The sequence below is a fragment of the Dendrobium catenatum genome, unplaced genomic scaffold (genome assembly GCF_001605985.2).
Source record: "Dendrobium catenatum unplaced genomic scaffold, ASM160598v2 fragScaff_scaffold_1639, whole genome shotgun sequence".
NCBI classification, from domain to species: domain Eukaryota; kingdom Viridiplantae; phylum Streptophyta; class Magnoliopsida; order Asparagales; family Orchidaceae; genus Dendrobium; species Dendrobium catenatum.
The window spans coordinates 1,400,456-1,418,360 of record NW_021320101.1 but is presented as its reverse complement, the minus strand read 5'-3'; the positions used below and the strand labels follow the sequence as shown (position 1 = coordinate 1,418,360).

General features: G+C 32.1%; 1 protein-coding gene across 1 annotated transcript in view; it reads left to right on the top strand.

Annotated features, from left to right (window-relative positions):
• Positions 1 to 17,905, top strand: part of LOC110110675 — a 52,170-nt gene that overhangs the window by 31,484 nt on the left and 2,781 nt on the right. Inside the window, exons 9-16 of the mRNA XM_020842268.2 lie at positions 1,557 to 1,902; positions 3,145 to 3,641; positions 3,763 to 3,942; positions 4,016 to 4,174; positions 4,277 to 4,351; positions 6,525 to 6,663; positions 13,264 to 13,451; positions 17,439 to 17,654. Of these exons, the coding sequence (XP_020697927.1) occupies positions 1,557 to 1,902; positions 3,145 to 3,641; positions 3,763 to 3,942; positions 4,016 to 4,174; positions 4,277 to 4,351; positions 6,525 to 6,663; positions 13,264 to 13,451; positions 17,439 to 17,654 (1,800 nt within the window). The remainder of the gene's footprint in view (positions 1 to 1,556; positions 1,903 to 3,144; positions 3,642 to 3,762; positions 3,943 to 4,015; positions 4,175 to 4,276; positions 4,352 to 6,524; positions 6,664 to 13,263; positions 13,452 to 17,438; positions 17,655 to 17,905) is intronic.

Here is a 17,905-nt window from a genome sequence, read left to right as displayed (position 1 = left end):
CTAATTTTATACTATTAACGGGTAGTCTTAACTATATATTATTTAGTTTTTCTTCAATTTTAATTTTCTATATTATATTGAGGAAAAGAATTGAACAATTGAAACATATATTTTATTCTTTCTTCAAAAAATAATTTCAATAAAATCAATAAAATAATGAAAACTTCAATATTTTGAAACACAAAAAATTAAAATCAATATATTTCATTATGATAGAATTAAGATAAAAAAAATAAATTGAATTATTTATTATAAAAATTATCTCACTCTGCAACTTTCACAATTCTCAATCAATTCCTGTTGCATACGAGTGAGTTGTTGTACACGAGAAAACAAGGTAAGTAAAAAAATTAGATTTTATGAAAATTTCAAGTAGATGTATATTCTAGGACTAAATTGGCCACTATAAGTAGTTAGAGATCATTTTGGTTGTTTTATTTGTCCTTCTACAAAATGAGATATCATTATTCTTCCTAGTGATGATCATTCTTCTCAATAAATTATTTTGCTGCAATTGAAATCATCTATAGGGCCTGTTTGGATGCAAGATTTAGGTCGGATTTATCTAGGATTTGAGCTAAATCCTGCCAAACGCCAAAAAACGCAATATGAAATCTCATGGTAAATCTAAGCGGTACTTCACAACGTTTTCCTCATTTTCATGGTAAATCCCTGATTTACCAAATCTGGAATTTTAGCGGATTTAATAAATCCGATGGGATCATCAGATTTAGGTGAAGAAGCACGCGAAAGGCGGAAAGATCGTTACCTTCGTTGCAAGCTCCTGTTGAGACTTATGATTCGACGTCATCGAAGGAGGCGAAGAAGCTTTTTGACTCTTTCAAAATGATACTTCACGCAAAGCATGCAAAGTTGAAGCACAACGAAGAAATGCGACGAGGGCATGCAAAACCAGAAGGAATGGGTACGAGGAAAAGCAAACCAACAAAGAGGAGAAATTATAGAAATAGATCGGCAATGGAAAAGAAGAATATCGTCCCTATCAGCTTTTTTATTTTTGCCTTTTCTTTCTTTATCAAATTATTTGAGAAAAACAGCTGATTGGATAATAATAAAAGTGTCCTCTAATTAATGATTAATATTAATCTATAATCATATAAATTAGATGTAAATAAATTAACTTTAATAGTTAATATTAATATTAATCTATCATCTTTTCTTATTTTGCTCATCTTTAATTAATCTACTTAATCAATAAAAAATTTAAATTAAAAATTGTATTATATTAATTTAATAATTTACTAATCAATAATTAGTTAGGATATTAATGTATAATAATTATGATTCAATATGATTTGATTGATTTCATTATAATTATGTAACATGTATTAATTTCAATATTAATAATTTATAGTATATGGTATATATAGCTTGGTTTGCAGTTTTTTTTATTTGTGTTTATTACTTTCACTTTAAGTAACTAGAAAGTTAGTTATTAACAGTTAACGGTTGGATATAAATTTTAGTTATTTTTTAGCATGGTATATTGGCATCTCAAGTAAACTATTCTTAATATCTTATAATTTGACTCGCAGATGAAGGCAGCTCGTTTCCTGGATTTTTTTATGCTTTCTTTTGGACACAATTCACAGTTCGGTGGCTCCATTGATAGGCTAATTTCATCTAAACCACTCTCAGTTGGTTACCTACTCTCAGTTGCTGAGCTGAAGGCTAGCTCTCTTTCTAGAGATGCAAGCTATGTTATTAATGGTGATGTTTTGCCACTTGTCTCTGAGTTGTCCATGGGAAGTCTTTCAGAGAACATGCCCAGTGAGTATGAGTTTCCTCGCATGCCTCCTTGGTTCTTAAATGTTGGGAGTCAGAAATTGTACCTGGCTCTTGCCGGAATTCTTAGACTCGCTGGTCTATCAGTAATGACAGGTATAATTGTTATATATAAACTTACCTTTGCCAATGTGGTTTTTTATTTTGGTTTTCCTTTTCTTGAAACAGTAAAATATGTCCATTTAACTAATCATAATCCGTGAAGCAAGTACACTTCTAAATGTCTTCCGTGTCCATTTTGGACAATTGTTACAATTATTAGACATGGACTCGACCAACACTTTCAAAATTGTGTAAAGCATTTCAAAATAAAATTAGGTTCTGATGAGACTCAGACATGGGTTGACACGGTCCGAATACACATTGACATGCAAGAGACTCTTGTGAAAAAAAAAAGGTGTTTCACAAATTTTTTGGATGAGCATATCGTGAGCTATGTTTATTTCTTATGAAGATACTTCTTAATTCTTAAATTATAAGGTATTTTTTATCATCAATTTGTAATACAATTGTCTCATTTTACCCAAAAAAAAAGCCTTCTCGACATTACTAATTTTTCCCAAGATAAAAAAAATCTTTTCTTGCAAATTTGGAAGAATTATCTTGCATTTTGAGTTAATTAAAATTAGAACTTTGAGCCAAATCTTTTTTTCACACAAAAATAATGGAAATTATGACTTCTAAGTTTGATAGATAATATTAATATCTTAAATAGTTGATTGTTCCATCCTACTTTCTCGAGTAATGCAATAGGTAGATGAAAGTACTCTATTTTTTATTTATTTTGATTAGCGTTATGTTACATTATGAATCCAAATAATAAGTTGTAATTCTGAATTTGTAATTAAGACTTTCATTATTAATACGGAATTTGGTTACAATGAGGAGTTTCATTCACCATTATATGGATTACATAGAAATAATCTATCATTTAGAAGCTTAATTTTTTTAGCATATATTGTTAACACTGCTGAATTTGTCATTCTTTGTTCTTTTGGTTAGTTTCCTCTTTTATACAATTTCTTTTAGAAGTATGTGCATGTGATAATATATTGACCATGTGATTCCTTTAATAGAAAATATTTAATAATTATTTTTTTTATTATTAATAATTTATTAATATAACATTATATCCACTGCATGACATGTCACGCTTACTTTTTACATATGTACCATATCGTGTTATTTCCATGTCGTCGTATCCATGTATGTGCTTTATAGATCATAATGTGTTCATGCAGCTATATAAAATATTGATGGAAATTGGAAAAGGATAATTGCTAATAATTCCATTGAATTTGACTTGGATCTATTCTTTTTATGTTAAACTTTTGGTAGGGAACCGAAGCGACATTTCTTTGTTGGGCCTCATTGATAATCTTTTGGAACATGTGAGAAAACTCATTTCTGAAGTCAGAATGAAAGGATATAACAAAGAGGGTTGGCAATCTTGGTATTCCCAATGCAGTTCAGGACAGCTTCTCCGCCAAACAAGTACTGCAGTTTGTGTGTTAAATGAAATAATATATGGATTGGCCGATCATTCAGTTAGTTCATGTTTGAAATTATTTAAAACTGAGAAAACTGTTGAAGAAGCACTGAGAAAGGAATTTGTTTGTGATAGACTTTCTACTTCCAGATGGTCATCCTGGAAAGTTCATCAAGGGAAGGATGCCAGAGAACACATAATTCATTGTGTTGGGAGTATTCTGCATGAGTATACGTCATCTGAAGTATGGGAACTCCCTACAGATCCAACTTCTTCTCAGCTAGAACATGACTCAGAAACAAATTTGTCTTTGTATGTTTTCAGGGATTCTAGAATGCTCCACCAGGTAATAATTCTGAACCAATTTTTGTTAGTTCTGATTCTTTCCGTGGGTATCATTGTGCTTATACAAAATGTTTCTATGCTGCATTCTTATTATTGAACTGACCCAGATTTCCTACACTTAGGTAATCATTGAAGGAATAGGCATCTTTAGTAAGGTTATTGGGAAAGATTTTATAAGCAGTGGTTTCATGCACTCAACCTTGTATTTATTGCTTAAAAATCTTATTTGCTCCAATGTCCTGATCAGAAGTGTATCCGATGCTGCATTGCATGTTCTTTCGGCTAGTACTGGCTATTCTACTGTGAGTATGACCATAATATCAATATTGAAAAATTAAAATTTTCGGAGACTTAAGTCATTCTTTTCTGTGATAGGTAGGGCATTTAGTTGTAGCAAATGCAGATTATATTATTGACTCCTTGTGTCGACAATTACGTCATTTGGATCTCAACCCTCATGTTCCTAATGTGCTAGCTGCAATGCTCTCCTATGTTGGAGCTGCTGATGAAATTTTACCACTATTAGAGGAGCCGGTATAATGTTTTTCTAACTTTCACATTTTCAAAATTTAATTAGATTAGTTTTTGCTTGAAAACCTTTGTTAACTAGTTTTATTATTCATCAATCTTTTGTAGATGCGAGCTGTTTCATTAGAGTTGGAGATCCTTGGTAGACATCAGCATCCCCATCTAACTGTTCCATTTTTAAAGGTTGGCCTCTTATATACCTTTCATATGTACTGTTTACATTTTAATTTTCATCCGTCTCTGGTAGAGGGAGTACATTCATGGATTTATCGATTATGCCATTTTAATTACTACTGCAACTACAACATGATAACGCATAAAACTTGTATTTGAGCATTTTGAGTTAATATAACAAATTTTACAAAAAAAATTTGACAGGGTACTTAAAAGATTCATGATTACTGCCATGTTTCATTACTCTTTTCTAGCATTGCATTTAAGCTACTTGCTTTTGGAATAAATGAAGAGGGCAGGCCTGGAGCAACGATTAAGTTGTATATGGTATATTTTGGAGGTGCTAGGTTTGAGTCTTGGGATGGGAACAAGCTCTTTGCAAATATAGGAGTAAGACTGTAAATCAACCCTTCTCCAGATCATGCATTTATGTGAGTTCCATGTACTGGTAGTCCCTTTTGGTTTTTGGATATTGAAAATTGCTTTTGGTCTAAAAAGTGTTCAAGGATTTTAAAGACTGTACTTTACCACTTGAATTTGGATTTAGTGGTGATATTGAGTAAATTATGAGCTAGCTTACCTCAATTAGAAATCAAAGGTTTCGATTCGACTCAAGTTCCAAGTTAAGTTTAAAATGGTCAATTTCAAGTCAATTGTCAAATTGATTTGAGCTAGAACTATTATATTTATAAAATAAAATTTAAAATTTAATATATAAATATAGTCAAAGCCCAAAATAGCCTCCCAACTATTTGTTTGCGACCAGTTTAATCCCTCTACTTGTTGGGCATGAGGAGCAAAACACTGCGATGAAACAAACAAGAAAGTAAAAAGCAGCAGAAAGTAAAAGGACACCAGGATTTAATGTGGAAAAACTCAAAATAGGGAAAAAAATTACGGAGCCACACCACATCAAGAAATCCACTATGAAATGGGGAGAAATAAGTACATATCTCTCCTCTATCTCTCTCTCTCCATGCTTCTCTTACACCGGTCTCACAATTTTCTTGTTCTAACTACTCATAATACAAGAGAAAGTCATGTTAATAACACAAAGGGACGCAACCCTTAAAAAAAAAAAATAAGAAATAAAATTGTCTAGTCCGCCTTGAAGCGCAGTGGCGCCAGTTTTGATCTTTGTGGTGCTCAAGCCTCTGTCTGATGATATTGCAGCTTCACATAGCTCTGTGGCGTCAAATCTAGAGTGCTGCGGCGCTCTGCTCTCTGTTAATCAGCATAGGGACGTTTGGGAACGCAGCGTCGTGGCGCTTGGGTACACAACGCAGGGGCGTTGTATGAACAAAAAAAAAGGGAACCCAAGCAGGGGTAAATCCCCCACACCACCCAACGAGCACGAAAAATTGATTGAGGTCTGAGGCAACAACCAAATCCGATTGATCGACACAATCATATTCCACGCAGAATAACACTAGTAGACCAAATGGCCCTCTAGGACTAAATTGAGATAAATTTTATATAGTCGATAGAGAGAAATGTCATGTTTTGGGACTCAATTGACCGCATACGAATAGTTGGAGGACTATTTTGAAATCTCTCTCTCTCTCTCTCTCTCTCTCTCTCTCTCTCTATATATATATATATATATATATATATATATATATATATATTGTATTTATGTGTGAATGCATGTGTGCATATGTACATATTATGGATTGAGCCAATTTTTAGTTTAATGGAACTAATTTCAATGAGCCATCTTCGAAATAAATCTATTTCTATTTTTAGCAGAATTAAAATTCGAGCTATTCTCTAGCGATTTTTGAGTTTGGGCATAAATATCAACACTCTCTAGAATCAATCCATGCTGCTGTTGCCCTCAGCCAAATGACAGCAGTGTTAATGGTTGAAGTTAGACATCCATATGCAAATTAAGCTGAAGGATTACCTTCAGACTCTTGTGAAAAATGAAAATATTTAAAAAAGTTCAAACATGAAGCTATGGTCATGTTGACCTGATAAGATATATAAGAAAAGCATTGAAATGCAAATATGTATGCTTTTTTATTCAAGGTGAATATGGTACCGGTTTATTGCTTATATTTCCCCAGAATTGCATTTTTCATTTTTTTTAGAAATCTTGAATTTCTTATTGTTTAATAGTGGTGTTATTTTCCAATTTACATCACCTTTTTCATTAAGTTTGTTTTATCTTTTTGCTTAGGCAGTGAATGAGATTTCAAAGGCTTCAAGATTTGAGTCTTGTAGGTTGCCTGGTGTAGCTGAATCATTTAATGCACATGTCATGGTGAATGTTTCTTCTGCTCAAGATATGGTAGAAAATACTTCGATGTCTATGCCAGGTGAATCTTTGTCAATATTATTTATTTAACTCATTTTCTTGTTCATACATCTGATTTTCTTGTACCTAGAATTCTAAACTGCAATGCATGCATTACGATTGGCTTAAGCAAGATCCAGATTTTGTGGATATATGTTGACGAATTTTAAATAAAAAATAGCATAATCAAATTTTTTCTTTTGAAAGGCGCATCTATTCACGCTCTTAGTTCGGCTCCACCACACCAAACGTCGTTGCTCTTCCTTTGAACTAACTGCCATTCAAAGATTAACTCAATAAAAAGGGAAAAAAATAAAGAGAGGACTCACACACAGTTTCTCTAAATTCTGTTCTTCGCCTCCTCACAGTGCCCCTACGCCTTTTTGCCTCGTGTGATTCACCTCAGACGCCGAACCCTCTCCCTCGTATGATTCACCTCCATACGCCCAACCCAGACGCTTGAACCAACCCACCTCGACGTTCCAGTCGCCGCCAACGTCCGACGTCTACCCTAGCTTCGTTTGTCATAACTCTTTGAGCGCCGAACCCCAATCCATAGTCCGACGCCTTAACGTCAGACCAATCCCACTCGTGGCTCTCTCACGATTTTGCCTTGTCGTGTAATCAATTTATGTGAGTATCTCAAGTAATTAAAAACAACTAAGCTATTCCTTCGTCTCCCTTTCATGCCTACCACTTTGGTTGAGAAAATACCCACATGTATATCTCATAATCTGCTCCAAATGCTAGTCACTTCAAATAAAACAATGGTTAGTAATTAAAATAAGCCCGTAAGCCGAGACCATAATTCAAAGTGCTTGGTGTATTCATAAGATTATTCCAACAAATTATATTGAATTAAATAAGTAAAAATATAACATTAATATGTATGGGAGTTTGTTTTTATCGTTAATAAAGCAAGCAAATCTCGGTTTCAAAGCAAAGGCCTCGCTTCGTCGACTTTAAGTCCAGTCGATATGATTTTAAAAATTAGAAGACCCGCGCCGTGATCTTAGATATGGGCGGATGGTTTTAAATTTGAAGACATGCGCCGTTGATTTTTAATCCGGGCAGATGATTTTAAATTTGAAGACCCCGGGCCATCGTATGATCGTATATTAGATCCGGCCGGGATGGTTCCAAATTGAAGACCTCACGCAGTCGATCTTAGATCCTGCTGAGATGGTTTAAAATCGAAGACCCTACGCTGTCAATTTTAGGTCCAGGTAGGAAGAAATTATAGCAGTGCCGTCCCGACTTTTCCCTCGGTGGGGAGAAGACGTCGGGAGGTTGCCAAAATTTTCTCAAAATCCAGAGGCAAATTCAATTTGAATATTGAATTAATTGAAATATTAAAATTAGATTTTAAATATTAATTATCTAATTTAGTTAATTAAGATTTAATTAAAATTAATTTGATTAAGAGTAATCAAAATAATTGATTAATTGAATCTTCGAAGTCTCCTATATCGTCAAATGCGTGGGAGTGGAGAACCTACAAGCACTCATTCTCCTCATGTCCATCTAATCTAAATATTTCTTTTAAGAGCCTTTGAAATTCAAAAGTTTCAAAGTTCGAGAGCATTTTAAATGAATTCTTTTTTTATATATATGAGAAATTTAAATTTTGAGAGTTTTAAAATATGAGAATTTTAAAGATCGAAATTAATACAATTAACTAGAAATTTTTTTATTTTTGGTTAGTTGATTAATTAAATTAATTTTTGAAAGAAAATGCAGAAATGTAGGAAGAGAAATAATGTTTCCACTAATCAGACATATACAAGCTCTCAACACAATCCTCACAAACTCTCCAACAATACAAATTGAAACTCTCAAAACTTTACATCAACTGAACTCCTCTGCAAACTACAAGCCCCGGTTACTGCAAATACTGGCTATGAACTCCTACAAACAAGCACATGAAGAGTTAGTACATCATAAATAAATTAAATCAATACTGGGAAATTAGTAAATCTAAACTACTGCAAGTATAACCAAATACTGAAAAGCAAAAAAAGTTAAATACGAAAAAGCTAGTATGAGCGACTGTGATGAAAAACAGGTAGAGTAGTGGACTACTGTAGTAGAAAAAGACTACGAGCACAGAACAACTAGAACACTAACTCAGTGTCAAACCTCTTAAAACAAAACACTGGTGTCAACTCAACAAACAAACAATCAAACTCAAACCACTACCCGACAAATTTCGTAGGAAAGTCGTAAGCCCGACCCTAGGGGGAAGTTTTGGGTAAAAATTGACCTAACTCCTAACTACTAATTAAAACCCTCGGCCACTTCTAATAGAAGTCGTAAGTCCGACCTTTGAGGGAAACGTTTAGATGATAATACAACCTTAGACCCCTCATCCGGGCAGCCTAGTCTATAGGGCTTGGTTATAAGACTCACACCTCGGGCCACTTAGCTTAAGGTTCTAAGTCGTAAGACTCATCGTTAGGCAACTTCTAACGAAGTACTAAGACCTATCCAATTAAAAATCATTAGGCTACCTTAGTTGAGGCCGTAAGTCCCTATCTAAATCTAATCATATGAAATAACTTTTGTTGAAAAATCAAGGCAAAAGCCTCAAGAAAGAATTTCATCTTTATATAATGTTTTGAAGTACAATAATTATAATTCCTATATTCAAAGCATGTGGAATTTTTATCGTAGGATTTCCTACCCAAGCAATTAAAGCCTTCAGGCATCTTAGCCTATAGGGCTAAGTTGTAAGACCCGCTATTTGGGCATCCTAGTCTATATGAGTAGGTTGTAAGACCCGCCAACGGGCTACTTTCTACGAAAGTCGTAAGTCCTATGTTTTAGGAAAATTGTTAAATAAATAACAATGATCCTAAGCCCCAAACAATCAAACTTTAACCTATGAACATCTTAGTCTAAAAGGATTAAGTTGTAAGACCCGCTTTTCAGGCTACTTCCTAAGGGAAGCCATAAGTCCTTCCCAAATAATTTAAAACCTATGGGCAGCTTTGCTGTAGAGTTAGGTTATAAGACCCATCATTGGGCAACTCATACATAGAGTAATAAGCCCCATTCCAAATTAAATATTCGGGCTATTTTTTACGAAAGTCTTAAGTCCCAAACTAAATTTAAATACCCGGTTTACTTTCCACGAAAGTTGTAAATCTCAATTTAAATTTAAATCCCTAGGCTACTTCATAAAGAAGCTATAAAACCCGCTCCAAATCAAATTCCTGGGTTACTTCCAAACGAAGTCATAAATCCCAAACTAAATAAATCTCTGGGTATTCTAATAGATGTAAACCCCAAAACACCTAACAAAATTAAAACCCACATTTAACCACTTCAGTCTACTCGGGATCCCTGAGAGGAGGCAACCCATAGCTGCTAATCATATTCTCTTGATACTACGGCCAATGATTGTTATTGTTGGTAGACTGAAAACTACGGTATACCCGGGATGACGGAACCATAGGATTTTGATCGGATTTACCTCCATTTCCTCTACTATTGAGACTAAAATTATCTAAAATTTATTCATCATTAATCGAGAGTTATTTCTTACATAGTAAGAGAGGTAATTAACTATGAGGGCTTGCGCTCATAGGAAGTAAGGACCCCAGATCTTTAAACCCTGACATTACCCTCAGGGGAAATCTGGTTAACTTCAATCTGACTTAAGGGAAATGGAATCTTACGGCTGCAAAGCGGGATTCATGCATTCGTGCCGTTTTTCTTGAGCCAACAATATAATCGCTATTTTGATGCAAGAAATTTTAGATTAATTAAGGTGTGCATACTTGTTGATGTTTCTCATATTAAAAATGTCGGCAAAAGAGGGATACATCCTATATAAGGATGCTCCTCCAATAGTCAATGCCTGTAAAGTTGAATAGAATGTAAAGCATGTAAAATTATCAGTTCTCTCTAATAGAAATATATTGGCAGCTATCTAGCGGAATTGGAAAGTTTTTATTCTTTTCCGTCCATTATTCATAATAACATTTAACTAGTAATACATTATTAACAATAATGGTAAGGTGGAAATCATTGACATCATTTATTTCATGTCACAAAACTATATGATCAAAAGAGTCCATATCAACAATTATGATGCCTCTCTCTTTATCTATCAAAAAAAAAAATTGCATTCTAGCATATATGTATATGTATATATATATATAATCAGAAACCTGCAACCTCTAATCAACCTAGTCCCACCTCACTCTTCCCTAAAATAACAATAACACATGGAGATAAAATAGGAGTGAGCATCAACCGTTTAGTAGATTGCATGAAATCTACAAAAATATTTAATGCATGGAGAGTAAAGTAATATGTTTGTCAATCTATAACCACATCATGAATAATAAAACATGTTATGTTTGAATAAAGTTCCACAACAATAATCATAAATATGCAATACTAAGTATTGTTTTTCAATCATATAAAATGTTATGCTTTATCAAGTATAGTGTCTCAACACAAAATTTAGTCTTAATGATATATGCCATGAATCACAATATAAATGTCATAATTGCGCAAACATTTGTATCATCGTAAGATAATAAAAATAAACAACATTTAATAAGATATCACATCAATTCCCTCTTGGCCCTTATGCCTTCAAAGTTTTTAACATTCACTTAGTCTGGCCCTTATGCATTTTTATGTATGCACAAATTCAATCAAATATTCATTCAAGTCATTATGCATTGATGTGCATAGCACAATTTATTTATTGAGTCCTTTATGCCTCCTATATGAACACATATTACTTGGGTTCTTATGCCTCCTTATTTTATAATAGAACCATCATAGGAGCATCGGCTAAATCATATCATTAAAAATAGATTGTCGTGGAATCTTTTCCAACTTAAACCTTATGCCTCTTTATTTTATAATAGAACCATCATAGGAGCATCGTCTAAATCATACCATTAAAAACATATTATTGTGGAATCTTTTCCAACTTAAACCGGTAAAGGTTGGTAATTCTTATCCTTCTACAGTTCTACTTTATGGGCAGGTACATTGCATCTCAACCAATACTATAAAGGGATGAATTCCATGCATTCATTTATATGCAATATATTCACTACATTTTTCTCATCATGCATTTGCTTGAAATCCTTGCATTTTCTTATCATATCATGAATATAGGATTTAAATATCAAGAGTGCTGAGTGACATTCATGTCAATATGAGAATTTTATATCTAAGAAGAGAAAATAACTTTAGATGTTTGCAATAGAAATATGGTATTAATAAAAATATTTCTCAATGCATACAAGGGGTCATAACAATCAATACTTTAAATTTAAAAGAGTGAAAGTCATTACTATAAAATATAAACATAATCACCCATTTTTCTTGGAAAATAAGTTTGCCACTTGAATGTCGCTTTCCTTAGCGATAACTATATCAAAAAACTCTATTTAAGTTTTGAATAACATTTTTATTAATTAAAAAATGTGAAAAAACTCTTCCTTTTTATAATTCCAAGCATCTCACATCTAAATGATATTATTATTATTATTATATCATTTTAATATTTACTGTTATCATCATAAATCCTCAAAACTTCTAATTTATTATTTAACATAGTGACATGATTAAATTTCATTTTTTTTAATTTGCTTAGATCAAACATATAACATAATATTTTTAATTGGTCTTGATTTTACTAGTTAAATTTTATCGTTAATATTTGAATTTGAGAAAATAAAGCATAAAGCTGAAAATAAATTAAACTTATTTTTTATAAATTTTTAACCTCAAATCTTTTGTAATAAATTCGTTTAATATAATTTTTTCTTCTCATTAATTTTGTTTAAATATATAAATTATACTTAATTTAAATTTATTACTTAACACATTTTTAAATTTAGAATCTTAGTATTTCTAAAATTAATATTGATTGTGAGCTGTGAGCGCATCTCCTTGAGCTATAAGCCCTGCGTGTGAGCTGTGAGCACATCACCTTGAGCTAGATGATGAATAAGTTGGGTGGCAACAAACGAGCAAATAGACTCTACAGCTTATCAAAATAAAACCAAAAGTAGGAGAAAATATTAGTGGTTGGACTTGAACTCATTGCCATTGTCCTTTAAATGAGATTTCCATATGGCTCATTTATTTATTTTTTGTAGAAATCTACTATTTTATTTCTCATATTGCATCATCTCTTACTCCAGTTGCTGAGAAACTGGATATTGATTATCAGATAAATATGTTCACATCAATATGTTCAAAAATCTCCTGTGACCTAGGCTGAATGATCCCCCTACCCCCTTTATTTCTGGAAGCTGTAAAGCAAGATAATGATGATGACATCAGTTACTGAGGCTCTTAATCATACATGCTGATATGTATTTTTTATCATTTCACGTTCCTTAAATTTAACTTATTTTCTATTTGCATTTGAAACTCTTGATATTCATGTGAAAAATTATATTATATTTTTTGTATATAGACTTTCTTATGATTGAATATTTGTTAGCTTGCACCATCTTTTTCTTAATATATGGTCGTGGACCTGTTTTTTTCTCGACATATCTCAATACTGAAAGTTTTTTTTACATTTAATGATCCCCAATGAGTAATTTCTTATTTAGATCATTATTTTTTGATGAATTAGAAAATGGTAATTTCATGGGCATTCAGCTTCAGTTAGAACACTTAGAAGAACTACTATTCAAGCTGAATGATATGAGAAGATATCGAAGGACAATTGGATCTCTTGCATCCTCATGCTTAAAAGCCGCAACTCCTTTGGTTTCTTCACAGGAGGAATCAACTTGTCTGGCTGCCCTCAACATTTTGGAGGTATGATGCAAATATGAGCTTGATAATACCTTTTTCTAAACCTTTGTGCATTGGTATGTTCACAGTATTATAAATTTTATGCATGTAGCTTTTGGTTTGTGATGCAGAACAATTCCGCAGTAGGTTTTCAAATGTAATTAATATGATGCATAATATGCTCTCATATGAAGGAATGTAGTTTAATATCATTTAATAGTCAATCAATTCAACAACTCATTTAATTTAAATGAAAACAAGCAATATTATAGTTTAAGACTATTTGATAATGAAATGTTTGAAGATATCTTAGAATTTCAACAATAAATTCGAAAAAAAATCATGAGCAAATTGAATTAATTTCTACAGATACGATTTCCAAAGTATCATCACCTTTTGATCTAGATGAAAAGCATTGAACAAGTCAATAATATTTGGCCTTGCATTAGTGTCAAGACGATGACTTCTCTTACAATCAGATACTTGAATTTGTACTGCATTTAAATAAACCACTTATCCAACTTACACTTCCAAGACTAAAGATTGAAAAAATAAAAATTTTATTCAAGGCAAAAATTGTTCATCATTTGCCTCATACCACTATATATAGGCTCTTCATAACTTAAGCTTGTAGATAATTTTACGGGTGATCAGTTTAAATTCAAGTTCGAATTAAAACCCAATTAAATTAAAATTTCCAACACCTGAAAAGGTTGGAGTAGCGCCATTGGAAGATAAGATTAGAGAGAGTAGCCTTAGATGGTTTGGTCGCATAAAACAACGGCCTTCCGATGACGCAGTTAGGAAAGTAGAGGTATTAGATTTGACTTATATTAAGAAAGGTAGAGGTAGACCTAAAAAGACTTTGTTAGAAAATATTAGAAATGATGTTTCTTTATTAGGTTTAAAGGAAAATTTGACTTTTAATTGGGCACAATGGAGAAAAAGGATTCATGTAGCCGACCTCACGTAGTGGGACAAAGACTTGATGTTGATGTTGTTGTTGTATCTTGAATTTTAATTTTAAAACAAATCCAAACAACTTAGCCTACAAGAAAGTGACCTACTAGTAATTTAGCAAATTCATGCCTAACATAACACCTGTAAATCAACCTGTTGCTAAGGATGTGTGATAAGGGATCCGCTAATCAAACACATGCATGATAGAGAACAATCTCCTGAACCCTCTCTCTATTTCTTTTCTTTGCCTTCTCCTTTTTCTTCCTCTCAATCAGTCCCCTATTCTTGCGGTTCAAAAGGAGTTAGCGAATATGGGATATCTCATACGAGGAGTTGCTTCTTTTCATATTCGTACGCGTTTCCTTATTTAGTCACACGATTCGGTTCCACCAGCTACTCTTGTGCCCATGGTTTTGCCCTCTTGACTCGTCTTCTTCGCTTGTTTCTGTTGAACCGGCAAACCCGGTTCTCACAAGTCTACTCAAAATACATGAGCAATATCCATGGGTAACACATTAGGTTATATCCTATCAACAAAGGTAGCAAATTGAATCAAAATGAGACACCTTTGTGACGCAAAATACCAAATTTATCTACCTAGTCTATCTTATATATTTGTGGATGTGATTTAGATTTTAAGTTCATGCGGTCTAAGACAACTTAGGCACAACTTTCATGCACTTTTTGCTATAAATTATAAGCTTTTAATTTCTTCACAATTTTTAAAATATGTTTAAAATTTTTTATATCTTTTCAAATGAGATTTATCTTAAAGAATAACTATGATCAAACCCTTGACATTCAAGGATTATTGGCTAAAGTAATCTTATAATCACTAATCTCTTCGTCAAAACGATGAGCTTTGTCGAAATCATTAATTTTATTTTCCGCTTCCACCACATTTGCATACTAGTTCTTATTAGGACACTCAGAAGAATAATGGCTAATTTGTTTGATCTTAAGTATGCTTTACAGGAATCTTAGACTCAAATAAAGATGAATTGGTTTTTCCTTATAATCCTTATTAATTGTTGTGTTACTTCGTTTAGATGTAATTTTACATTTTAAATCTAATTGCTTGAATCAAATGATGAACTCTTTAAATATGTGGTAACCCTCACAGACGTGAAATTTTACATTTATTTAAAGGCTAGTGCAAATTGAAAGCATGCTTAATTGATGCAATATAGTAATGAGCTATCTCTTTTGTTATTATGTCTCAAACTAGACGTAAACTTAGAACACAACAACAGTTCTTTAAATTTATCCTTATATTCATTAACAAATTTCTTCCATTTATTTAATGAATTAAATTAGTCATGTAAATAATTAATATTTGATGACAAATACTTTTCTTTTAGAATTCTTCATTTTAACCTTGCTTTTAGTAAGTTCCTTTTTTTAACTTTTTCGTTCTCTCCATACTCATCTAGAAAATTTTACTTTGATTGGTTTATTTCATCTTTGTAAATTGTACTTGTTGTTAATCAGACATTATTTGATATTCAAAAAAGTTGTCTACATCCATTAACCTATCAGTAAAAGCTTTAAGATCAGATTTATCATATAAGTAGATAGTTCAAGTTTAACTTATCTTATTATGCAATCAGCTATGCCAAAATTTTGATGTCTATGATTTCCATAAGCATCATTGTTAAATACTTTGATGTGCAATTTACATTCAAATGAATTGGTTTATTATTATGATTGAAATTCACTTGAGATTCACTTTCATGGATTTTATTAGCTTTCAAATTATCAAATTTTATTTTAATCAAATAATGTCATCGTAGATATGATTTCCTTCGTTCGATAATTCATTTAATTTAGTTTGCAAAAATTTTAAAATTTCATCCATTTTACAATTTATTAAATTATCGTCATAATTAATTTCTCTTCTAGGTGACATGTTAGCATAACCTGAAGCTCTTATACTAATTTTATATAGAACGGCTCAAGATCAGTTTTTCTAATGCAATTAATATGGTGCATATTTCAAGCAAATGAAAATTGAAAATTCACATCTCACTAGTAATCAATTAATTCAATTTGCTTTCTTAAAATGAACGGGTAATATGAGAGTTTAAGATTAGTTGACAATGAAATGATCTAAAATATCTAAGAATTTTTCTACAAGAAATTATAGATAATTAAAATTAGTGAGCAAATTGAATTATTTTTTACAAATTAGATTTCTAACATGTCATAGTTTGCTTAAAATGAAAAGAATTTAACAAGCCAACAACGAGTTATGTAGTTTAAATAAAACATGGAAATAATTTATCGAAGAAACAAAAATCAAATACTCAAGCTAGCATAAGGAAATGACTATCCGAAATTTGATGGTCACTTTTGTACCGCACTCAAAGGAAGCATATATTCAACTACACTCACAAGATTAAAAATTGAAAATGAAAATTTGTATTGAAGCAAAAAAGTTATAAATTACATTTCTTGGGCCACTAAATATACTCTTCATAAGTTAGGATAGTTGACAAGGTTGGCACAAGCTTAATTTAAGTTCAAATTAATGACCAATTTAATTTAAAATTTTCAACACCAACAACGCCTCTTTAATTTAAATTTCCAAAAAAGCTGCACGCATCCTCTCAAACTGTGGAAAATAGACCCTCTAATAATTCCAAAAAACCACACTGCCTCACATAACACCCGCAAATGGAAAAGCCACGTCCTGACCTTATCCCCTTCATTTATTTATTTAATGACTAACTCCAAACTTCACCTTCTTAGTCAAACCGAAGTTACAAACTATCTGGCCCCAAAGAGAACATCACATTAGTTTGCTTGCATAGTTTTATCTTTAGCAGTTTGAATGGCTGAAATTCAAACTGATATCGTTTTGCTTGCAACATTGGTTTAAAATTTTATTAGGATATAAACAAAACGTCAGTATCACTAATTTTGTGTTTTCTGATTTTTTTTTTTTGGGACAAAATTTAAAGCAAAAGAATGATTTTGTCAATTTCATTCTTTTGCTTTTTCATTACTCATTTATGCATTATTTTATTTCTAAATTTGTATTTTTTATAGGATACTACTATGTGTCTTGCAAAGGTTGAGGAAGCTTACAGGCATGAGAAAAAAAGCAAATCTACAATAGGGAGAGCTATTCAGTTATGTTCTTTCAATGAACTTGAAGATGAGATTGATGCCGAAGATGAAGATGTTGATGAAAACAGATTGCTACCTGCAATGAACAAAATCTGGCCTTATCTGATTATCTGCCTGAAGAATAGAATTTCAGTGGTACAATCTTAATTAGCACTTCACATACTTAATGAAATTCAGTTTTCTTGACCTATATGTTCTTTTCAACTGCTGCTAAGTTTCACCTAATTTATATGTTTGCAAGTTTGATATGTTGTCTTTCTAAGCAAGCCTAATTGGCTTGCATACATCATCATGAAGCAAATAAGATTGCAAACAAGTGGAATATGGATGATGAAATGGTATGAAGTATTTAACTGTTTGGTTATGATATGCCCTAGGCCGTGATG